Source organism: Lynx rufus, unplaced genomic scaffold (genome assembly GCF_022079265.1).
Source record: "Lynx rufus isolate CCGP_SWC_20201006 ecotype Redwood Valley unplaced genomic scaffold, mLynRuf1.p SCAF_8, whole genome shotgun sequence".
Lineage (NCBI taxonomy): Eukaryota > Metazoa > Chordata > Mammalia > Carnivora > Felidae > Lynx > Lynx rufus.
The window spans coordinates 109,670,007-109,696,063 of record NW_025814896.1 but is presented as its reverse complement, the minus strand read 5'-3'; the positions used below and the strand labels follow the sequence as shown (position 1 = coordinate 109,696,063).

General features: G+C 36.6%; 1 protein-coding gene across 3 annotated transcripts in view; it reads right to left on the bottom strand.

Moving 5' to 3' along the window:
* Positions 1-652: 652 nt before the first annotated feature.
* Positions 653-26,057, bottom strand: part of ATL2 (atlastin GTPase 2) — a 58,189-nt gene continuing 32,784 nt past the window's right edge. For 2 of the 3 annotated variants that reach the window (XM_047068665.1, XM_047068666.1), the window contains 11 exons: positions 17,777-17,911; positions 16,422-16,526; positions 12,945-12,995; positions 12,594-12,650; positions 11,062-11,154; positions 8,397-8,535; positions 7,478-7,605; positions 6,382-6,438; positions 5,075-5,146; positions 4,022-4,453; positions 653-1,911 (listed from right to left, as the gene is read on the bottom strand). In XM_047068665.1, the coding sequence (XP_046924621.1) occupies positions 1,792-1,911; positions 4,022-4,453; positions 5,075-5,146; positions 6,382-6,438; positions 7,478-7,605; positions 8,397-8,535; positions 11,062-11,154; positions 12,594-12,650; positions 12,945-12,995; positions 16,422-16,526; positions 17,777-17,911 (1,389 nt within the window). In that variant the 3' untranslated portion in view covers positions 653-1,791. Of the gene's footprint in view, positions 2,403-2,497; positions 2,513-4,021; positions 4,454-5,074; positions 5,147-6,381; positions 6,439-7,477; positions 7,606-8,396; positions 8,536-11,061; positions 11,155-12,593; positions 12,651-12,944; positions 12,996-16,421; positions 16,527-17,776; positions 17,912-26,057 lie in introns of all 3 variants that reach the window. The other variant, XM_047068667.1, reaches the window with a different exon arrangement.

The window sequence follows — 26,057 nt, the reverse complement described above, 5'->3', positions numbered from 1 at the left end:
AGAACAGATGAGTCAGTAGCAATTTAATACAGATGGAAACAAATACAAGCCATATAAAATCAGGATTTGAAAAGGGGGGTGGGGGGAGATATATCAACCAAAGTAAATTTAGAGCTTTCAGGCATGCAATTCAACATCTGAATTTTCTTCACTTAACAACCAAAATAGGTACTTTAATAGGTGTTTATAAAGAAGGCTACAAAAGAATTGCAAAAATGTTAGCCTTACATGTAACAAGAAAAGAAAGAAAGAAACAAAGAAAGAAACAAAGGAAGGAAGGAAGGAAGGAAGGAAGGAAGGAAGGAAGGAAAGGAAGGAAGGAAGGAAGGAAGGAAGGAAGGAAGGAAGGAAGGAAGGAAGGAAAAGAAAGAAAGAAAGAAAGAAAGAAAGAAAGAAAGAAAGAAAGAGAAAGGGAGAGAGAGAGAAAGAGGGAGAAAAGAAATGAATAAATCCCCAGCTACACCTAGGCTAATCACAGTTCAGTTTTCCCTAACAGAGACAAAGAAAAGTGAGTTTTACAAGCTTAGCTTTGGGTACAATACCTTAGAGCTCTCACTTGGGTGTTTCCTGCTCATGCTCTTTTCAGTATAAACAAATATGGTTTATGTAATGGAATACATACTTGAAGGATTCCTTAAAAAAGAATCACAAGTTTCATTTTATATATACAACAAATTTTTAATTATGTACTGAAAATAAATTACAGGAAATAACTTTAAAATGCAACAGAGGACAAAGTCACGATAAACATTCCCATTGAATTCCCTTGGGGGGGGGGGATGGGGGGGAGACTGCAGTGCTCAAGGAAGATAAATATCACAAATATATCAAAAACTTCAAATTGTCTATGCATTCACACACTGACATGAGCCACAAACATTCCTTCACAGGGACTGCACTTAGCCTACCACAGAACCAGATTTTGCCATAAACTACAAAACTTTTAATACAAAATCGTATTTATATATTTATAATTCATATACATGCCCTATCTGTGGTTTTAGAAAATAAAAGCTACACACTGTACAGACACTCTGAACTCATAGCTGTAGGCAACATTTTTGGATGGAATTTCTCCCCCAATAAAATTAATGGCATATTTTATGTACACGAAGGCTAAACTGAATAAAGACAGTTCAGTTTCCCAGATATGCATCTCCTTTTAGGGCAGGTTTATAAATTTAAAAAGGCAAGACAAATGTACACCTCAGAATCACTTTCTTAGCTACAAGAGTTGTCATGTAATTTCTGTGAGACTTCTGACACATGCATTTATGTAATACTGGTATTGAAGGCAGTAAAGCAATATATACTTTTAATGTAGTGGCTCAATAAAGGCTTCATTGTCATCCCGATCTGATTCTTGATACAGTGATTCATAACTTCACTAGAAATTAAAATTTCAATGGGACACTGGTGTTAAAGAGACTCTAAATAGATTTCTTAAAATATTTCCCTGAAATATCCTTTTACATAAGACAAATTTCATTAACATTAGATTAAGTAAAAAGGAAAAAAAAAAAAAAGGAAGAAAGAAAGAAAGAAAGAAACATGGCACAAATGTGCATGATAAACTAATGCTCCTCAGCCAATCTCCATGTCTTAGGAGCCAAGAACAGAATGCTTAAAACCAACAAACAATTTTCACACTCTGTGGCAGCCATCTGTGAAGCCAGTTATACTAAACTACTTCTACAGTTGATTGTAAACTTTGGTTTATTTTTATTTGAGTTCTCATTGTACAGCAAGCATGAAAAAAAGGGAGAGTGGAGTCCATGAGGAGATGAACTGTCAGTCTGTCTTTAATCTGGCATGATGAGACACCTGGTCAGTCAGGCCTGCTTTGATAGAGTTTGTGACAGACTGCCTTATGTTTTCCTCCATCAAATTATCACCCAGGGGCTTCAATACCTGTGGTATGAGAGATGTGCAAAACAAATAAAAACATGAGGTAAAAAAAGAGGTACATAGAAAAATAGATATAAAAATTCAATTCAAAGCAATGAAGAAAATAACCAGGAATGTGGGAAATAAAAAAGATGCTTCTCCCCAAAAAAGCTATGATGCTACAAATAATGCAGTTAGACATCTTATAATGCAACAAAAATTACTTTCCTCCTACTCAAACCATTTACAATTCCTATGAGATGGACGTGCGATTCCATACCCTCTATGCAGCATCAAATCTGGTAAGTATACAGCATTTATGCAGACCGGCCCAGACGGTCCTGCTTATTGTCCTACATGTTTAAGGGTGAACAACTTCAGATAGAGAAAAAAGTTAAAAATACTGTCTAATTTTTCTTCTTGTTATTGTTGGATGACAGTCTCTGTCGCTGTGCTGATGAAAGAGCACGACGGACCATTCGACGTCTAGTAACTTCAAACAGTTTGGAAAACACCTAAAACATGGAGTGACTCGTTAGGACAATGACTCAGAGCGCCTTGAAGTTAAAGCGTTTAAGACTACAAGAATCTGCGACTGTGAGTTTCTCACCTTCCTGGGACTCCTCTGAAGCAAAAGAAAAGAGAAATGCAAGAAGATTTAGGCAAGGTTTGTTGACACAGCACATATCTTCTCTGACTAGTGATCAACCTACCTCAACTACGCTGGTAATTTTACACACTTTAGACTCTTCCACTTAATTGTTTTGTAATAATGGCACCTCTAAAGTCCTAGAATCAGTGCTACCGGAGCATGATAAAGGAGGATGACTGGTTTTCAAATGAAGACATCGCACAATGATTAAAATTCATGCTGCAGAAAATTAGTGATGGTCCACAATTTTAAAGTAGAGAATTTTTTTTTAAAAAAGCGAGGCTGCAATAGCTTTTAATCCATCCTCTATTAGAAGATATCAAAGGAATATCAAGAGTGAGGTTTTTTTTTTTAAATGAAGGGTTAAATTTAACAAATATCCAAACACAAGCTTCCAAATCAGATCCAAATTTCTCTAAAGAATAAATACAAAATCCAAACTAATATGGCAGGTCACTTCATAAAATAATGACACTGTTACAAGAAAAGTCAATGCCCAATCAACCTTCATCAAAAAATGATTTACTTCTTCCGTCTTTAAATTTAAAGGCAAAACCAACATGGACCTGCATGTCCTAGACCTCCAAATAAGCCCAATACTTCTTATGGCCAGAAGTGGTTTCTGAAAATGCCTATTATGCTGTCCATCAATACTAACTGCAGCTTTCATTCTGATCCTTGAAATGATGCTCAAGTATTTCACGATGATCATTTTAATGACAACATCCTGGAACGGAATTTTCTGAACCCAGGGAATTCCAGCACACAGGTGGACATTCAACATGGCTTCCCTTAGTAGATTCTTGTCAGGCTCGACTTTGAATTCTGGTTTGAGGTAAAAGATTATGATTTGAATTCTGGTTGAAGTCAAAGATTACGATTAAGAGAAGCTGGTTCTCTGTTTGTGGCGCTTTGTTTTGTTCATTAGTGTTTCCATAGTACGGACAGCAAACAAAATTCCTTTGGTAAAAGAAATCCCTATCAGGTTGTTCCATCAGTAAATCACCACTATCTTCACGGAAGGCAACAAAGACCTTAATATCAATATTTTCCCTCAAATATAGGCATGAATTGCTTCTTGCCAGGGTTAATAAGACACTTCTTTTGCTTTCTTAAAGCACTGCACTTCCAAATTTCTTTCTTACACTGATTATATTTTCTTTCCTCTAAGAAAAAAGTCCGTAGAGACTCTGGCCCTGCCCATTGTCTGGTATAATCAGGCCTCTGACTAAGAATCTATCCAAAGATATTACAGATTTAAGCCAATCAAAGCACACTAAAATTATGACTTTAAGAAAAAAATAATTACTCAGTTCATACTTTATATTCAGATTACACAACCATAACCAAACAAAACAGAAAACATCCTTTTGACATTCCTCATATAAAGGAAAAGGAGGTGTGCGAATACTGCAGGAGAAGGGTAGGGAAATGTCACAGGGATGAGATTAGTCACTGAAAAACCAAAAGATAGATACCAACCTGTTCCCATAGTGTTTCAGCAATCTGATCAATCATTGTTCCAATTTCTCTGAACTCCCCAGAGTATTTTACATATGCCCAAGTACAAAGAGATGTCAGTGCTAACCCCATGACAAGGTTACACAAGACGGCTATAGAGTTTAGGCCAATGAAGCCGGTCAGTCCTGAGATTATGTACATAGCAAACATGACTGCAAACAGTGTGGCCGGGGTACGAGCAGCATAGAAGATGTTTTTGCCATCATTGTGCTTTATCAAGTTTGCATAGGTTTCTTCAATTTCAGCTTCAAGCTGGTCCTGATAACGATGGCAGAATTCATCTCCGCCCATTTTTTTTACTGAACGAAACTGTTTGATCGCCACTTCCTTGAGATCCAGGTGTTTTCGCTCCAGATCTGAAGGTGCAATGTAAGGCTTGTCCCCACCACATACCTGTACAGAGGAGTACAAGACAGATTACTGGCTAGAAACAATTCACACTTAAAAAACATTCCCGGTTCACAGTTTTTAGTCTCAAAAAGTCAAGCCATCTACACGGTTCAGTTTTAAACTTGTTCATAATATCTCGTACATAATCATAACCTATTTCTTGTATGTTTAATGGACTCAGGTAAAATAAATTCTCCAAGTATGACTAATACCAGTAAAGACAAAAAAAAAAAAAAAAAATCTGTACCCGACTTCACAAGACTCTGGGCAGAGAGTGGGTAAAAGAGAACACATAAAAAAAGGTCCTTTAACGTTCTAGTTAGCAAGTTTAGCACAGAAGTTGTCATTGGCCTTAAACTAATATTACATCAGAAGCTGCTAATAAGAGCACTCTGAATCATGCGGCAAAACTATTTTAGTACGATTTACGTAGTAACTTGCCACCTATATCGTGCACTCTAAACATGAGAATTATTTTCTTAGTTATTTCCAGCAGAGATGATGAAGGGGAATCAGTGAATGATGTATTGTGACAGTACGTAAGGAGCACAAATTATTTCAATTATTTAACTGTAAAAATCCTCTGTCTCACTTTAGTGTCAAATGTAAATGTTGGTTACAAACCTGCTCCATACTTTTGCAATAGATCTCTCTTGCTCCTGCTACCGCAGCAAGATTATTAGCTTCAGCTGTTGCCTAGAAAAATAAAACAAAATGTGCCAATTTTATGCAAAAAATGCCCAGCAGCTCTATAAATTCTGACTAACACAATAAAGTCTATAGAGTGAACAAGTCTGAAAATGAACCAGAGAAAACATTATCAACTTCCAGTTTTCCTTTCCAATGGAAGGGATATAGTAATGGCTTCTAATGGGACTGCCTGTCCAATTTTGTTTTGCTTAGGTTTGTTAAAATGGGTTTGTAAAAAAAAAAAATACCACACATGCTCAGGAAATTGTAGAGAATTAGACATACCCTAAGAAGTGTCAAGTCTCCAGATGTATAGAATTAAAAATTACCCATATGCTTGCTCTCTCATATCAGCATGACACAAGAGATTTTTAAATCCACAAAACTGCTTACTACAGGAGTTTTAGAAGAAAATACTATTCAATCCACTATAAAACTGAAAAATTGTCCAAAATAGCAAATCTTAAAAAACATAAACTAGATATGTATCTGAAAGAAATAAAACCTAAATTTGGGTGAAAAATTAACAGTATGAACACAATGAAATTAGTAAAATTTAGTAAGAAGTGACGGACATGAATGAAAAAAAAATAAACTTAGGTTAAAATAACATTGTCCCCAGGGGCGCCTGGGTGGCTCAGTCGGTTAAGCATCCGACTTCGGCTCAGGTCATGATCTCGCGGTCCGTGAGTTCGAGCCCTGCGTCGGGCTCTGGGCTGACAGCTCGGAGCCTGGAGCCTGTTTCAGATTCTGTATCTCCCTCTCTCTCTGACCCTCCCCTGTTCATGCTGTCTCTCCCTGTCTCAAAAATAAATAAACATTAAAATAACATTGTCCCCAAAGAACACCTTTTAAAAAAGAGAGAGAAAAAAGAAAAAAAAAAAAAACCTGTATGTACTAGAAGCAGCTCTAAATCATTAATACCAAGATGAAATAAGCCTTACTAAAAACATTCAATGTCACAGACTCAGAGAAGAGAAGAAGTTTGGTTTAGACAGGCCCTTATTAAGCTATCTCCTGCAAGAGGAAGTTTTCTACACTTCTCTAGCAACTTTATTTCTGATGGCCTATGTGTGCAAGGTCTGGAATCATAGAAAAACTTCAGGACCCATGACCCGTATTGACTTAAATATCTGAAATTCATTTGCGTGCAAAGAAGCATGATCCCACTTCCAGCGTTTATCTCTAAACCAAAGACTCTTCTCCTTCAAAAATAAATATACGTACAACACACACACTACCTGAAGCATGGACTTTGGATGTGGAAGTTCCTCTCCTTGATAAATCTTAATGTAAGCCTAAAAATATAAAAGACTCTTTACATTGGCAGGTTAAACAACTGGCTCTAGATTTCCGAAGGGAAAAAAAAAATCCATTAAATATAAAAATAATTCATACTTTTAAACATATGCTAAATAATATCCTAGAGAGATGTTTCTAAATAGAATTCCAACGTGCATAAAAGTTATATTTAAAAGTAACATATACAATGCCACCCACTTTATGAAAAGGAATCCATAATTCTCCCCTACTGTTACTGTTTTAAATGTTAGACATTTTTACTCAATATTTCACTTCAATCAAGTTAAATGATATTTCAGTTCAAGAAAAAAAATTACCTAATTTGTGCTCTAAGAGTAAGAAGGAAAGATGACAGTTTTTAACAAGTCCATATAGAAACTGTTCATCTCAACTTTCTACTGACTGAATTACTTCACAACTAACCAAAAATGCTATGAAAGTGACCAACTGTCCAATAAATGACCAAAAATACACTCTTAGTTAACTATAGTTTCCCTTCCATCTACCCGTAACTACTATGAATAACTAGAACCCTGATAATGGTCTTGCTCTGGCAAGCAAGCTATGAAGACTAAAGAAGAGCAGAGAGAGAGAAAAAAACCTACAAGTAATTGGATTCAGAAACCAGTTTGATACTTTCGGCTGCTCCTATTAAGTCCTCAAGAACTCAGAGAGAAGGCTCTTTTATGAGAACTCGAGAGGCAGAATGCCACTCCCCATATCCACTGTCCTTCACAAATGAGAGTGGCATTACAATTAATTACATGGTGAATGGCTCTTCTTCTCTCCCTACCAGAGCTGGAGGAAACGGAGGATAATCCCATAAACAAAACCACCGTCTAGAACATACAAGTTGTCTGCTATCATTTTAGATATCCTTAAAAATTGGTACAGCCAATGCAAAGAAGGGAAAATTATAAATTTCACTTTTTTGCTGTAAAATAAAGACAGGAAATTTCTTGTACATACATATGAGTTTTAAGTCAGCTATATTTCTAACTGAGACCAAGTTATTTAACGTAGCAGTTTTCCTACCTTAAAGTATTCTACAAGATCTCTACAAGTGACTTTAGATCCACTTATCTCTTTTTCTACCAAATTCTCAGGGGCAAGCAGCAATGGAACCAGATTTCGAAGCTCTCGCTTAAAGTCTTCATCAATATCTAGTGGAAACGAAATATAAACCAACATGTTAGTCAAAAGAAGACAGAGTAAAGAAGTCCCCACTGGTAAGGGCTAATAACATTCTGTTTCATGAAATGACAGTATACACGATCTATTCCTCGAGTACATTCATTTAAAAAACCTTATCCAAACACATCGTATCTCCTAGGAAAAAATATACTCTCCTGCTCCGCCCCTGCTCCATTTCCCTCGTGCCCCAGTAATTCTTTCAGGTCAAATAATAAATTGTGGACTACCACAATAAATTCCACATTAGTATTGACTAAACTATCCTTTTCAAAAGGCAAACAATTCATGAAATTATACTAAATTTTAATACTAGATTTTGTTTTCCAGCCATTCTGTAAAAATTTCATTATTCCTCCAGCCTTTTGCCATCATGCTCAAATCCTAGGACATACTCAAAAAATTATATCATCCCTAAAACAGAGACTTAAATCTGATTACATGAATACGATATATTCATAAAACATTTTACAGACTACAAACAGATGAAATACTGAAATGTTCTCAGCCTTCGGGATTTTTAGGACACCGGTGATGAACAACAGACCACATTATAAAATACGCTAATCCATACACTACAAGTCTACAACAGCCCAATGGAAAGCTAGACAGACCACACAGAGCATTAATATCACCTCATTAACAATGCATCAAAATGTCTTCCAGTAGAAGACAGAAAATTTAAGGAACCATGTATTTTTTTTTTAAAACTCTCAGCCTCTAAAAAATAAATTCTGATTTTAGCAAGAATGGGAATTCCCACCTTTCAATCTCCCATCAAAACTAGGATTAGTTGCAACTTTAAGACCAGGATGTGGCAAAAGGAAGCAACCAAGATTTGAGAAACAATTGTGAATGTGCTTCCTTACATTCTGTAGCTCTTCATGTTGATTTTGTTTTACCTGAGGGCAGAAGGAGACAGCGTAAAGGCACAAACAAGGAAAAAAAGTTCTCAAGAAAACACACACACACTCACAAGTATGCACACTTAACTCAGATGCTACTCCAGATGGGTGTTTTTTGACAATATAAAATTTTACTGAAGATGCATTTCTGACCCCTTTAGTAAGACCCCACCCACTTTTGTCTTAAAACTAGAAAAGCTGTTTTTTCCCATGTTAAATATGAAAAAATACAAATGCACAAATAACTAATCAGAATATCCAACACCAGACTAACAAGTAGTGGCTGTGGTGTACAAACCAGTAAATAAATGAAGGATTTGCCTTTAAAGTATTTATAACAGCAAAGAGAAAAAGCAAAGTACTAATTTGCTAATAAAAAGGTTAGCCCTTGAGCAAAATAACAGCTCAAGTGAAAAAGCTCCAATAAAGTCCAAAGAACCTCTGAAACTTACTGGAATTTCAGTACTTACTCCAAATGATTATTTATGATTAATGCTAGTTACCAGTGTTTTGGGAAGAGAGACTGCTATGTATTTTCTGGAAGAAAATCCTAAACAAACTTTTATTTAATTTATTTGTTTGTTTTTAATGTTTAGTTTGAGAGAGCAAGTGCATGCAAATGGGGGGGGGAGGGCAGAGAGACAGAGAGAGAGAGAAAGAGAGAGAGAGAGAGAGAATGAGAATCCCAAGCAGCCTCTGCACTGTCAGCGCAGAGCTAAACACAGGGCTGGATCAAACCATAAGATCATGACCTGAGCAGAAATCAAGAGTCGAGCCACCCAGCCCCTCAAACTTCGATTTTTTTTAGTAGCTACTTATCCCAATATAACTCATATACTCACTTGGACTCTTCTCAAACAGCGTTTAAAAAAAAAAAAAATGCACCATTTATAACTGACAAAACCTGGAAATTACCTAAATCTCCATCAAGAGTAGAATGAAGAAACTGTTATCTATTCATGTAATGGAATACCGCATAGCAATGAGAATAAATGAACGAAACTACATGCAACAATATCTCAGAAACATAATATTAAGCAAAAGAAGCTAGACACAAAAGAATACATGTTGTATGTGGTTCCTTTCATAAAAAGTACACATAGCACCTGTCAGGTCAGGACAGTACCAGAGGGCTTGGGGGTTAGTGGATGAAAATGGGTGCTGTTACACACCTATGTTCAGTTTGTATAAATTCATCATCATCTGAGCAGTTTCCTGTATCATGTCAATGAGATAAAAAAAAAAAAAAAAATCTTGTCTTTGAAGTACATGATTCTGAGTTGTTAACATGCCTGATGTGCTTTGTGTTAATTTCTTCTGAACAAACCAGAGAAAACTCTGACGGCTGAAATTATCTCTAACAGGGTCTAGAAATGCCTTTCAAAAAACCCAAAAATGAGGAATTGGCTTAATCTCGTTTTAGTGATAAGAAAATTATATTATACTCCAAGTTTTTGAATGTGGTTGAGAAACTAAATGCATCATCCTAAAGGGAAATAAAATTTTATTAACCAAAAAAAGACCCTTCTACTTATGACCCTTCTACTTATGAATTTATGGGATTTTCATGTATTCTTTGTGTACGTGAGTAGGTGAGTAGTATCTGACCTGAGGGTTTCCCCAAGTACTTCCAAGGGAGGGTAACTTTAGGAAGAAAGGATCATGTTGGTGAGGTTATTCTTTAGGAATGGCCTTGGTGTAGCATATTGCGTGGGCCAGGAGTCCGGATATTTGGGTGCTAGTCCCAGTTATCAACAATTAGTTAAGCGACGAAAGGTACGTCACTGTTTTGGGTTCCAGTTATATTATATATTTAAAAAAAAGAAGGGTGAGAGCACCTGGGTGGCTCAGTCAGTTGAGCATCTGACTTGATTTCAACTCAGGTCATGATCCCAGGGTGGTAGGACCAAGCCCCATGTCAGGCTCCATGCTGAGCATGGAGCCTGCTTAAGATTCTCTCTCTCTTCCCTTCTCCCCCTTTCCCCCTCTCCCCAGCTTGTGCACACTCTCTCTCTCAAAATAAAAAAAATAATTTAAAAAAATTTTTAAATAGATGATGTTTAAGATCCCTCTTCTAGCTCTATATGCTGTCAATCTAGGATAGTGACATCTCTTTGGAGAGAGGGTCTCAAATCATCTGTGTTCAATATATGCACACTATATTATCCAGGCTGTCCCAAATGTTCAGAAGCTCAGCTGGGCCAGAAAGAGACACACATGCAATCTAAGTAAATTCAAAAAGTCAGTCTCCTTCAAATTTTTATATTTTGAGTACTGATTTACAGTTGGTTCTAAAGAGAAATACTTGTTCCTTAATTTCTATTCAAGGGCATTGGCCTCTTTGGCAGAAATACGACCAATTTACTTTTCATCCATTCTGTATGGAGCCACCTGGGCTAACCTGGGACACACGATTTATGCCAAAGACATTGAGAGACTGGAAGTCTAAGCGGTAGTCCAGACAGCCCACTCCTTCATCTGGCTGGGTGCTTATGCTCTCCTCACTGGGAAATGGGGGTTTACCTGCAATCTCTTTTCAAGGAATTGTTTTCCACCTTCCAAACCATATGAATGTTCATAAGGATAACTCCAATCTCGAATCAAAAACATTAATGTCTATAGAAAGAAAACAGTGGAAATCATTTCTTACAAGATTTTACAAAAAAATCACTACTTTAACAATTTAACAATCACTCCCCTAAGAATTCCTTATCAAAAGTTATAGTAACCAAATGGTTAATACTGCTCGTAGTGATAGCAAGGGCTTCTCTCAGCCAACAACACTCCCAGCCCCTATACCAAGCAACTGCCTCCATTTGAGAACTTCATGGTATGTAAAGAAAGAGCCACCACAAGCAATAATACAGGGTCTTAAAAAATGAACAAAAGGCCTAACAGGACATACAGATCATAATTTTAAATCAAGGTTGTATAACTAAAAGACCAACTAATCTACTTTTAGACTGAATTTTTTACTCATATGTGCTTAGGATTCTCAATCTCAGCCCCTAAGTATTTGGACCAGTTCTTAGTTGTGCGTGGCTGGATGCTGAACAGCATTTCTGGCCTTCACGCACTATGCCAGTACCATTAACCTCCCTTCAAAAACTGTGACAACCAGAAATGTCAAAAATTATCCCAGGTCAAAAAAACTGATATAGGCCAAATGGAGTATATTTATCCATATACACAAAAAAGCCATAAGCTGCCCAGATATTTCATAAAAGTGATCACTTGTGCCAGACAAGACTGAGGCAGAATCAATGTAAACCCACCAACACTTGAGAATCACCAGCAATGCTGTCACACAGGAAGAATTTCAGAGACTGATGAGCAAACCAGGTGGAGTCATTCCCACCTCCTATAACACGACTGACTAAATAGTACTAACGTCAACTTATAAGTTACGCTTACTTCAAAAAAGAAACTATCTGAAATTAACTTTGTTTTTGTTTTTGTTTTTTTTTAAATCTCTGTCATGACAGGACTCCACAGAAGCAAGCATAACATATGCTTCTCAAATAACTCCACCCAGGTTAATTTCTGACTTAATATTCTGTACCTGACATTTTAAAGGAATAAAAAACATATGGAGATTGAAGAGGTGGAGGGAGGGGACAGGTCTAATAAATTCTGGAACTTTTCTACATGAAACCAAAATAAAGAATAACAGGACTAACCTCAACTTGTAATATACCACAAAAAACAAAAACAAAAAAAACCCCAGTAATATTATTCTGTAATAGTTTACCATGTATACAAGAAATTTATATGACTGTCTAAAGTTTAGGAATTAAATAATCTCTAAGAGAAAACACTAACCATTTAATCTAAGTATTAAGGATCAAACTATATTCATTAGTTCTATTTCCTATTCTGTGAGCCTACTGCTGATCAGGTGGTAATGACACTAGTTTCAACTCCATTGAATCTGCTGCTAAAAATGAATTTTTTGTAATATCCTCTTACCTTTTAAGTATCTTCAGACTTAAAAGACAGGTGGCTTGATAGCTATTTATAGGTAAGTTTTTAAAAAGGATAAAATGCTTATTTACCTGAAATGGTTTCTGGTAGATTTCTTCCATCGCAAGTCTGCCGTACTCTGTAAATAACTATTAAAGCAAGTTATTTAAAATAACGCCCCCAAAGAGACTGAAAGAAGATATCTGTAAAGCCTTTCTGTATCAGACATCAGAGCCTTTAAAATCATTTGAAAGTTAAGCACTTAATTTTCTAACAGACTGGGCATACATTAAAATTTCTTCTAGTTAAGAAGTCATACGTCAATTTAAACTCATATAATATTCAATCTTCTTATACTAAAATGGGCTTCCAGATGGAAAGTCACGATTAAATAAGAATTATATTTTCAATTCTTTGGCACACATTCCTTGAGAAATACATACTTGCAAGTGTTGAAGATCATCTTCTTGAATATTCTGAGACAAATTATATACCTGTTAAAACAAAATAATCTTTTTATTCTTTTTTTTTTTTTAATACCCAGCTGTTTCTAACTTTACTTGCAGAAATGGAGGTTATTTTATAACCTTAGCACAAATGAATCATTTAGCCATTAGCTTAACCAGTGGCACATGAAAAGGATTTTCTCTTTTTTCCTAACAGGATAAACATTTAAGGGGGAAGCAGTGGTAGGAAATTAGGTAAAAATCATGAATACACACATAAGGGACCTAGAAAGTGGCAGACATTTTTAAAAGTATGTCACGTAATAAGGTTTTTTTTCCTCCTTTTCAGTTTCTTTAATGTTATAATCATTTTTTTAATAGAGTGAAGATTGCTTTCACAACTCTTTTTTTTTTTTTAAATGTTTTTTATTTTTGAGAGAGAGAGAGCATGAGCAGGGGAGGTGCAGAAAGGAGAGGTGGACAGAGGATCCGAAGCAGGCTCCATGCTGACAGCACAGAGCCCGACGCGGGGCTCGAACTCATGAACCGTGAGATCATGACCTGAGCCAAAATTGGCCGCCCAACTGACTGAGCCACCCAGACGCCCCCACAATTATTTTTCTAAGTCAATGAATATGAGGGGCATAATTCTACAAAGATATTTTCCTCCCTGGTATAATCATAGTGTGAGTGAGTGAGTGAGTGTATTTTATAGTTTATATTTAGTTTATATTTGTTTATATATTTATATATTCATATTCATATATTCATTTATATATTCATATATTTATATATTATATTTACATATAGTTTATATATATAGTTTATAGCTTACATAAGTAGTTCATAGTTATTTGGTGGGTGTCTCAACTACCACAAACTCTAATATGGCTCTCTTTTTTTTTTTTAACTTTAAGTAAATCGTTTGTCTAAATAACTTAAAATGAAAATTTTACCAGGCCGTGGTAGCTGAACAAGTAACAGTAGGTGGCACTCTTTCCCTTTCTAGAATTTTTTAGGAGGCTCTCCAAGGCACAGAGCCCAGAGCTGAAGGTATAAGTAGTGTCAAGGAAGGGAAACTGGAGAAAAGACTGTATTTGAAAAAAAGGTCCAATCCTTCTGAGTCAGGTTAAAAAGTGACATAGGTCATCACAGGAGAAAAGTGGGTGTCCACAGATGTCACCTCTGCTGAAAGACAACTTATGTCTAAGAAAACAGGGTTACTCCAAAGACAGAACAATTTGTTCTAAGGGCAAATAAGTGATAATCTAGCTGAATCACTCAGAGGTCAAGAATATAAACAGCCAAAATAGGCCAGCAAACCTAAAATGACATTCTCAGCTGACTAACTCCAAACATGGTACTTAAAAAGTAATTAATGACTGAGATGATTATACTGGAGCCAAACTTATAATCTAAAAACATGACCAACCTATTCTTACCCATAGGGCCTTAGCTTTTAGAAAACAGGTTGAGATACTTTCATTGTCAAGGCCAGGTTGCAAACAGCAAAGAGAAAAGAGGATCTGTTTACCTTAGATCATTAGTACTTAGCACATGGACTCTTACTTAATAGATGCTCAATAATCATTTGTTGAAAGAATAAATGACAAGAGGATTTGTCATTTATTTATCAACCAGATAACTTATGTAAGGAAGAGAAATGTAGTCTCAAAGAGGAAGAAAACAATAATAAAAATAATTTTAACCTTTGTTATTTATTGTTTACAAAGCACTTTCTTATGCATTATCTCATTTAGATCTTATTTCTACCTCCACACAACAATCACAGCTAAGATGGATAAAATCCTCATTTTACAGATAAGAAAGTGGCAGAGTGGCTCTAAGTGGTTATCCAAAACCAGGCCTCCTACTATCATAAGGTTGAATATATAAACAAGAGAACACCAAGGTACAAGCTTCAGAACAGAGAATTCCCTTATATTATATTTTAAGGTAAGCTACAGAGCCAGCTAATTCGAGGGGCACAACGATTGGCTTCTGCCTGCCTCAAGGAAATGGGAGTTGTGCCACCTTGTAGGATTAAAAAAAAAAAAAAAGAAAAAAAGTAGAACAAAATGGAGAAAAGATACTCTAATTGTTCCCCCCAAAGTATCATTTAATTGGTAGTAAGAGAGCTCCCAGCCCTATAATAAACAGAAGCCAAGCTGAAAAGTACTCCTTTTTTATATCAGAATAACATCCCAAATTCCCTTCCATTCTGACAGCTATTTCAAATTGAAGAAGGAAGGAATAGGGAACTTACAGAGACCAGACATATGTTCTGAATATTACCAGAAAAGAAAACCAGAAAGCATTACAAAAATTCCAAGACACTGTGACAGAATCACTTATGATCTACCATCAGTAAGAAACCTCTATTATCTCAGAAGGAGCACATATTTCTAATATTTGCATATATACTTCTGGATACGTCATCACCAGCTAGGGCTAACCACCTTACTCAATAATTCATTTTTCAGTCAGAGAAGCATCGACCACAGATGATCTCACAAAGAGACAATAAAGAGATACAAAATGACATGTGGTGGTTTAACTCAGTCCATCAGTCTATATACAGAAAAGAGATGGCCTAGCTTGAAGAGACAAGAACTTGATACAATACCAAACACAATTAGAATATAGAGTAAGTGAAAACCAGAAGGCATTTTATTACCCCTTTCTAAATTAAACGGGTCCTATAAGTCCTTAGTGTATCATAGAAACATCACATACATTTCCTAAGTTAAATATGAATTAATTCTTATGCCTCTATCACCATTAGTTCAAATAATCAAGTACTAGTTGTCATACATGTCAAGAAGAAAACTAAGTTTAATTACTTGGGTTTTTTTTTTTAGTTGGTTAGCCAAAATATAAAAGACATGTTGTACACCTTACTGTATCTGGGAACCACATGACTGAATTCAATTAAAAATAACATGCAATAGCTTTTCCTTTAAAAAAAAAAAAAAGGCATAGATGCTATGATGAAAAACCAGAGGGCCTGGATCTTGGTTTATTACTTCCTACATGACCAAAGTATGAAATTTCACATTGTGAGCCAGAACAGTAAGCGTGAAATGTACACGACCAATGAGAAATGTAAATAACTCTGACTTTAATCCTTTTTTCTCGGGGGGGGGGGGGGGGGGGCGGGGGGCATCTGATTAAGCAGCCGACTTCGGTTCAGGTATGATCTTACGGTTTGTGAGTTTGAGTCCCACATCGGGCTCTATGCAGACAGCTCAGAGCCTGGAGCCTGCTTCAAATTGTGTCCTCCTCCCTCTCTCCCTGCCCCTCCCCCGCGCTCGCTCGCGCGCTCTCTCTCTCTCTCTCTCTCAAAAACATTTTTTAATGTTTATTTAAAAAATTTTTTTTAATCCTTTTTTCTCCAATGAAAAGGCATTTTGAGAAAAAACAAAGGTATTAGGACTATCTGACCCAGTCATAGCACAGCACTTCATGTCTCACCTGGACCGAGCTAGTCATGGTGCTCAGAGCGAATACCGTTGCACAGTCTTTGATAGTTGACTGGCTATCAAAGGCACCCTGGGTATCCATTAGCAGCACAGCCACCTGGGAATTTAAAAGGTTAAAATACTAAGTAAAACACTCATCAGTAATGACTATTAAAACCAAATTAAAAATGATAAATATCATTTATAGCAGTGTTATCAGCAATAGCCAAACTATAGAAAGAACCCAAATATCCATCAACTGATGAATAAAGATGTGTGTACATACTAGAATATTACTCAGCCATCAAAGAGAATGAAATCTTGCCATTTGCAATGATGTGGATGGAGCTACAGTGTATTATGCTAAGCAAAAAAAGAGAAAGACAACTAACTTATGATTTCACTCATATGTGGAACTTAAACAGAAGAAAGGAACATAGAAGAAGGGGGGAAAAAGAGAGGGAGGCAAACTGTAAGAGATTCTTAACCACAGAGAACAAACTGAGGGTTGATGGAAGGGAGGTGGGCAGGGGGATGGGCTAAACGGGTGATGGGTATTGAGGGCACTTGTTGGAGTGCCTGGGTAGCTCAGTCAGTTGAGTATCTAACTTTGGCTCACGTCATGAGCCGGTTCATGAGTTTGGGCCCGACATCAGGCTCACTACTGTTAGCACAGAGCCCACTTTGGATCTTCTGTCCCCCTCCTTCTCTCCCCCTCCCCGGCTTATGTTCTCTCACAAAAATAAAAACAAACTAAAACTAAATAAAATTTAAAAAAAAAAAAAAAAAAAAAAGGAGGGCTGGGGCGCCTGCGTGGCTCAGTTGGTTAAGCATCCAATTCTCAGTTTCAGCTCATGAGTTTAAGCCCCACATTAGGCTCCACACTGACAGACAGAGCCTGCTTGGGATTCTCTCTCTCTCTCTCTCTCTGCCCCTCCCCTACTCACTCTCTCTCTCTCAAAACAAATAAATAAACTTAAAACTAAGGGAAAAAAAAGGAGAGCACTTGTGATGAGCACTGGGTATTGTATGTAAGTGAGGAATCACTGAATTCTACTCCTGAAACCAGTATTATACTATATGTTAACTAGAATTTAAATAAAAACTTGAAACGAAACCAAACAAAACCCAAAAATACAAATAAAAAAATATATAAGAAAATAAAATGAAATAATGTCAAAATCAGCAATTAAGTCAAGAAAAGTACTCTACGCTACGTATCTCACATTTTGACATAATCCATAGATGTTAGGTTAAAGTTATTGGACATTAATAGCTCTGTGTTGTTTTGATCTTTAGTATGAGAAAACAGTTCAAAAAAGAATATGGAAGGAAAAAAAACAGTAAAAAATATAAACAGAATTTTACTTTTGTTCCATTAGGTCTGTCAATCACAAATACTTCATTCCAGACTTGTATGCCTGTTGTTTCTCTTTCACAACCACCTCGCCATGTAAAGCCAGTCAACGGTTCATTGTTTCCACCAATCCAACTTTGAGAATCCTGTTAAAGTCAAGCATAAATGTAAAATAAAACACAAGAAATAAAGAAGTGTAAGAAATCACCCATTGTTTATTTTATAGATGAGGCAAGGCAGGTAAGTAAGTCCAGCAAGATAAGATACACAGTAACATTATGCAAGTAGTTACGAGAGCAATCCCAAATCCCACCTGAGGTGCTTTGTCTTAGAGAGATGTGGTCTCCTACAAACCCGAACCGTCTCAAATCTCAGATTTTTGCTGTCTAGATTTCTATATAAGTGAGGCCACACCCAGTTTTTCTCATTTTGAAAATTTCCTATGTTTAAAAAGCATAAAAAATAGATGCCAGCTATTGTGACATCTTCTTGTACAGATAAGCACAACTCAATTCCAGAGAGAATGGCTGTCAAAAAAGCACTGCTCTCTTAGAATAGCTTATACTAAAAATGCTTTTCACACTGCCTTAATTTTTCTCTTTAAAAAATATCTACTTTAAAAATAACCACAAGACTTACTTGGACCTGATTCAAACAATTCAATTGTAAGAAGAAGAAAAAAAAAGTCTTTTTCAAAACCAAAAGGGAAATCTGAACTCACACTATTTTACTAGGCGGTGCTAACTCAGAGTAAAAATGATTGTTTGCAATGATAACAGTATTGTGGGTAATACTAACAATAACATAGTTCTTATCTTTTAAAAACTCAAGTTTATGGTGAAAAATATGCTTCATATTTGCTTTAAAATATTGCAGCAAAAAACTAAAAGCACAGAGAGGAATACAGATGAAAGAAGATCAGCAAAATGTTGACACATCCAGTGGGATTCATGATGTTATTCTATCTTTGGATATGTTTAAAATTTTCCCCATAATAAAATGTTTTAACTAAAATCACAGGACTAGGGGCGCCTGGGTGGCTCAGTTGGTTGTTAAGCGTCAACTCTTGATTTGGGCTCAGGTCATGCATGATCTCACAGTTTGTGGGATCAAGCCAAGCCCCAAGTTTGCTTGGGATTCTCTCTCTCCCTCTCTCTCTGCCCCTCCCCTTCTCACACTCGCTCGCTCTCAAACACTTAAAATAACATAAATTAAACTAAATTAAATAAAATCACAGGGCTAAATGGTTCTAATTAAAAATTGTGAAATAATATGAAAATTAAAATACTTGTAAGATAATTTATCTGGAAAAGTAAATCTTGGACATAATACATGAGTACCTTTGACAGATATCAAGACCTCTATACTTTAGCATACTTAAAGCCCACACAACCTTTACTCAAAGTACCCCATAGGAAAAATTCCTTTGTTTCAGAAATACTTCTGATAAGCTTAGATACATAGTTCAAAACAAATACCAAAACAACTCAAATTAGGAGTAAAGATGTTTAAGGTAGGTCCAATGAGGGATGTAGAAATTTATGAAAAACAGATAAGGTTGGGGAAAAAAAGTGTTGTCCAGGCCACCACCTAATGTGAAGATCAGCCTTAAACTTCCAACCATCTGAAATTATTCCACAAAACTCCCATCCCTAGTAGGTTACCAACTTTATCAATCACAAAATTCTCTTCTTCACCTTTCAGAACGTTCAACGTAAGGCCCTCATCTCTCTGTTGGTGACAAGGCTGCCTCATAGCACAACTCCATTCTCACTATATACTAAGGACCTGTGCTTCAGAAGGGACCCTTCACGGGGATTAGAAGATTAATGGTACCCCCTAAACAAGCCCAGTGGGGGCTGTGCCCCTGGACTATATTTCGGATGCTCCAAATAGATTTTCTTACACCTCCATGCTGTACTCTCCAACCCATTCTTCCGTAGTCATTTAATTTTCCCAACAAGCGATGGAATCATGCTACTGTCCTAAAAAAAGCCATCTGTAGTTCTTCATTTATCTATAGAACTATCTGGAGATCTGTTGAACATAACCAACCTTTACTTTTCCTATCTCTGCTCCCAATATTCCCAATAGTCCCCCTAACACACACACATAATTCCTGTTGCTACCATACCAAAAAGGTCACTATTCCCAAATATTTGTTTAGTATAGCTCTATCTTTTCTACCTGTTCTCTGCTTGAACTGAGCCAGCAATTCAAGAAACTCCCAACTTTTCTGAACTCTTAAAGAATATTATAACTACAGATGGTTATCTTTACACAGCTTTACACTGCACTTCTTGTGTGAGTCTTAAGAGCACAGGCTATAAATTCCACCTGTTTACCAAACTGCTCCTACCAAAGTATCTCAGCCCATTTTTGGCTCTCACATATGGATTCTCATTCCGCTAACAATGTTGAAGTGGCACTAAACAAACTGATTATTTTTAAAAGGTCCAACCTACGTAAATAACTTAAAAGAATCTACCCTGTTAGAGACATGTTTTCATTCTACCTTTTACTTATATTCTCATATAGGAGATAGAGAAATAAGATAAATAAGTTCCATGAAGAAGGAAGTTTTGTCTGTTTTTTTCCTCAAAACATAGAACCACATTTCCATGACAATTACTGGCTTGTAGCAGGCACTCAAAATATTTGTTCAAGGGGTGCCTGGGTAGCTCAGTTGGATGAGTGTCTGACTTTGGCTCAGATCACGATCTTGTGGTTGGTGGTTCAAACCCCGCACTGGGCTCAATACTGTCAATGTGGAGCCTGCTTCAGATCCTCTGTCCCCCATTCTGCCCCTCCCCTGCTTGTGTGCGCACACACACGCTCTCTCTCAAAAATAAATAAAATGTTAAAAAAAATTTTTTAGGGGCACCTGGGTGGCTCAGTCAGTTAAGCGTCCGACTTCAGCTCAGGTCATGATCTCACTCACGGTTCATGAGTTCGGGCCCCTCGCTGGGCTCTGTGCTGACAGCTCAGAGCCTGGAACCTGCTTCAGATTCTGTGTCTCCCTCTCTCTCTGTCTCACCCCTGCTCATGCACTGCACTTGCTCTCTCAAAAAGAAACCTTATTCAATAAGTGAATACACAAGAAATTTTAGTTATTAAGCTTCGGTGTGTTCTTTTTTGAGCATAAGTAAGAAATATGGAAGAAATATCCCTTTTACTATTCTTCAAAATAATTACACAGACAAGACAGTAAAAATAAACTTTAAGAAGCAGAGATGATTGAAATCATAGGCTAACACGTTTGTCAATCTGACCCTCTCTAAAACGTTAAAAAGAATTGGTGTCTCAGGGGTGCCTGGGTGGCTCAGTCAGTTAAGCATCCAACTCTTGATTTCAGCTCAGCTCATGATCTCATGGTTGGTGAGTTCAAGCCCCCCCGATGGGCTCTACACTGTCGGCACAGAGCCTGCTTGGGATTCCCCTCCTCTCTCTCTCCCTTTCTTTCTGCCCCTTACCACTCATGTGTGCTCACTCTCTCTCAAACCTAAACTTAAAAAACAAAAAAACAAAAAAAACTTGTGTCTCAAAAAAAAAACAAAAAACTAGTGTCTCATAAAAAAAAAAAAAACTATTATCATCTTTTCTTAGTTTACCCTGTAACTAAACTGATCTGATCAGTCAATAAAAGGATGAAAGAAAAGGCAAATCAGAGAGCCTAGCTAACTAATCCCAACTAATACATTTTGCTATTTTTAAACCTGAAGTTAAGAAGTCTATCTCTGTATCATACTAAATACTGATAACTTACATAAAATGTGTTCATACATTCACTCAACAAGTATTCACTGAACACCCTACCATGTGCCAGCTACTGTTCTAGGTTCTAAGGATACAGCAGTGCATGAGAACAAACATTCCTGCCCTCCAGGAGCATTCTAGTTAATTCTAGAAGCAGACTCACTGATACTATTTGTCATAAATTACTAAAAACAAATCTAAGAACTTGAAAAATAGTAATCTTGTACCATTTAGTACTGTGGAGGCAAAAAAAAAAAGTCTTAAAACTCAAAATTCCAAAAATAATCAGTCCTCCAGTAAAATTAAAAGGGAAGATCTTTTAGAATAAACCTCAATGGTACAAAGTAATGTGAAAACACCCGAGCTTGAAATACCACGAATAAACATAAGCCCTTGCCAAAAAGACTTACCAATGTAATTATCAACGTAAGAACCCCTACCTACTGTAAATAGGTAAGACACAAATTCTTACTTCACCATAGGAAAGATAACATTCCTTGGTAACAAAGTGAAACAACAGCTAGGTAATCTTTATCCAAAGGATAAAAAAAAATGCTGATTGGCAGGGGTATGTGCCCCGCCCCCCCATGATTACAGCAGCATTATCGACAATAGCCAAATTATGGAAAGAGCCCAAATGTCCATTGACTGATGAATGGATAAAGAAGATGTGGTATGATATTCAATGGCGAATATTACTTGGCGATCAAAAAGAATGAAGGGGAGCCTGGGTGGCTCAGTCAGTTGAGCATCTGTCTTCAGCTCAGGTCATGATCTTGCAGTTCGTGGGTTCGAGCCCCACATTAGGCTCTGTGCTGATAGTTCAGAGTCTGGAGGCTGCTTCAGATTCTGTGTGTGTCTCTGTCTCTCTCTCTCCCTGCCCCTCCCCCTCTCGTGCTCTGTCTCTCAGAAATAAATACATGTTAAAAAGATTTTTTTTTAAAGAATGCAATCTTCCATTTGCAACAACACGGATGGAACTAGCGTGTATTATGCTAAGCGAAACAAGTCAGTCAGAGAAAGACAAATATATGATTTCACTCATATATGGAATTTAAGAAACAAAACAGATGAATATAGGGGAAGGGAAGCATAAATGAGATAAAAACAGAGAAGGAGGCAAACCATATGAGACTCTTAAATACAGGGAACAAACTGAGCGTTGTCAGAGAGGTGTTGGGTGGAGGGATGGGTTAAATGTGGGATGGGCATTAAGGAGGGCACTTGTTGAGATAAGCACTGGGTGTTGTATGTAAGTGATGAATCACTAAATCCTACTCCAGAAACCATTACTATACTACATGTTAACTTGGATTTAAATTTAAAAAAAAGAAAAAGAATATCTTAATCTTATAAATCTACCTCATTTAGGAGGTAGGTTATTAATAACACCCAAATGAGTGGATAGAAAAATATACACATTCTGACCACCAAGCATCATTTAGTGTTTTCACTTAAAATATGTAAGAATACTCCGCAAGTTCTAGAACAAATTAAGAAGCATTAGAGTCTTAAAACAGTTTAAAACTGTCTCACATCTTACCTACCCCCATGTCCAATTCCTCCCTTTAGGGCTACACAAATAGATAACATTATGACTGACCCAAGTCACAAGCTCAGACAAAGGACAAGTCTATTAACCTAGGTACGTACTAAAGAATTTTAAAAACTTAGTTAAAAGATGTCCTTGACTTTGAAGACATTATGCTAAGTAAAATAAGCTAGCCGCAAAATAACAAATACCTTATGATTCTACTCATAGGCAGTACCTCAAGTAGTTAAACTCATGGAGACAGAAGAAAATGGTCCATGGAGGGGGAGGGGAAAAATGGGAGTTTCATGGGTATAGAGATTCAGTTTGGGAAGGTAAAAAAGTTCTGGGACATTAAAAGAAAAGAAAACTACAGATCCATATATCCCATGAACACATATGTAAAAATATTCAACAAAACATTAGCTAGTTAAATCTAACAACATTTATTAAAAAATTATCACCACAGCTAAATGGGACTTATTCCACGGGATGCAAGATGGACTCGATATTTAAAACATTAACAATATAATCAATCATATCAAGAAGCTAAAAAAAATCACATGTTCATCAATAGATACATAAGAAGCATTTGACAAAATCCAACATCCGTTCATGATAAAAAAAAAAAAAACAAGAAACAAAAGCAAACAAACAAAAAACCTCCCAACAGACTACGAATAAACAGGAACTTCAAAAAAACCCCTACAGCTGAAGTCATACATAATGGTGAGAACCTCACTGCTTCCTCCCTGAAGATTAAGAAAAGAGTAAGGATGTCTTACCACTTGTACTCAACATTGTACTGGAGGTTCTAACCAGGACAGTTAGCCAGTGGTACTTCCAAGAGAGAGTAGAGGTACTTAGATTGGAAAGGAAAAACTAAAACTGTATTTACAGGTGACATGATCTAGTATACAGAAAACTCTAAAGAATACACTAAAAAACTATCAGAACTAATGCAGGAATTGAGCAAAGTTGCAGGATACAAGATCAACATAAATCAACTGTATTTCTATAAGCTTGCAATGAATGATCTTGAAAATGAAATTAAGAAAACAATTCCAAATGTAAAAGCATCAAAAAAGGAATAAATTTAACAAAAGAAGTAACACATACTCTGCAAATTATAAAGATCTAAATAAAGGGAAAAACATCCCATGTTCATGAACTGGAACACTTAAGATGGCAATACTCCTCAAGTTGATCTTTCATGTTCAACCCAATCACCAACAGAATCCCAGCTAACCTCCCATAGAAACTGACAGGCTAAATCTAAAATTCGTACAGAATTGCAAGGGACCGAGAATAGACAAACTTACTACAAACTTACTACAGAGCAACAGTAATCAAGACAGTATGGTACTGGCATAAGAACAGACCTATATAGACCAATAAAATAAAACTGAGAGTCCAAAAATAAAATTGAGAGTCCAGAAATTAGTTTGATCAACTAATTTTCAACAAAAGTGCCAAGACCATTCAATGGAGAAAGAATAATCTTTCCCACAAATGCTGGGACAACTGGATAAGCAGATATAAGAGAACTGAAGCTAGATCCTTATCTCATTTCATTAACATGATTATATACTAATGTATTATAATTAGATATATTCATATAATTATAGCATTGTAAGCCAAATGGTGGAAAACCCAAATATCCATTAACTGATAAAATGTGGTATATCTATACAACAGATTATCGGGTCTTAAAAAGGAATGAAACATGATAACGCTACAACACAAACCTTTAAAAGTGCTAAGAGAAAGAAGCCAATCACCAAAAGACCACATATTATATTTATATGTATGCATAGAATAGGCAAATCTATAAAAACAAAAAACAGACTGGTGGTTCCTTAAGACCAAAGGTTTGGGGATGGTGGAAGGGGAAGTGATAGCTAAAGGGTACAGGTTTCATTTTTTTCACTGTGAAGGGAAAAAGGTGTTCTAAAATCGATTGTGGCGATGGTTGCACAACCCTGGGAATACACTAAAAACTCATGAAACTGTGTGGTTTAAGTGCATAGATTATATGGTATGTCAATTATATCTCAATAAAGCTGTTAAAAGAAAAAGAAAAAATCAAATATATTTAGTACACAAGCTTAACAAAGACTCCCAGTCATACAAAATCCACCCAATAATACTACAAAAGTCTAGGAGGAAAAGGAAGGTCCATTGGAGGTTCTGCTATATATCCATCTATAGTGCAATATGTCATAAACGCGATGGCTTAAATATGCTTTTTTTTTTTTTAAGATTTTTTATTTTTAAGTGATCTCTACACCCAATGCAAGACTCGAACTTACAACCCCAAGATCAAAAGTAGCATTCTCTACCAACTTAGCCAGCCAGGCACTCCTAAACTTGCTTGCTTTCTTTTTTTTTTAAGTTTATTTGAGAGAGAGAGAGAGAGAGAGAGAGAGAGAGAGAAAGCATAAGTGGGGGAAGGGGAGCGAGAGAGAATCCCAAGCAGGCTCTCTGCACTGTCAGTGGAGAGCCTGGTGCAGGGCTCGAACTCACAAAACAGGAGATTGTGACCTGAGCCAAAGTCACACACTCAACTGAGCCACCCAGGCACCCCTAAACTTGCTTCTTCATGAAAGGATTATGGTTAACATTATCCAAAGTATCTACAGAAAATGCATCCTATTAGTTCTTTTTTAAAAAATGTTTCAAATAGTGAGAACGAAACATTCTTGAAGTAAAACTCGTGAGTTAAGTAGTAAAACTGTCTGGGAGAATAAGGGAGGGAGGCAGGGGGTTAATGACTTTAAGAAAGTATTTCTTGGGGCATCTGGGTGGCTCAGTCAGTTAAGCATCCGACTCTTGGATTTTGGCTCAGGTCACGGTCTCCCGGTTGTGAGACTGAGTCCCATGTTAGGCTCTGCTCTGGGCATGGAACCTGTCTGGGATCCTCTCTCTCTCACCCGCTGCCCGGCCCTGGCTTCTACATGCTCGCTCGTTCTCTCTCAAATAAATAAATAAATAAATAAATAAAT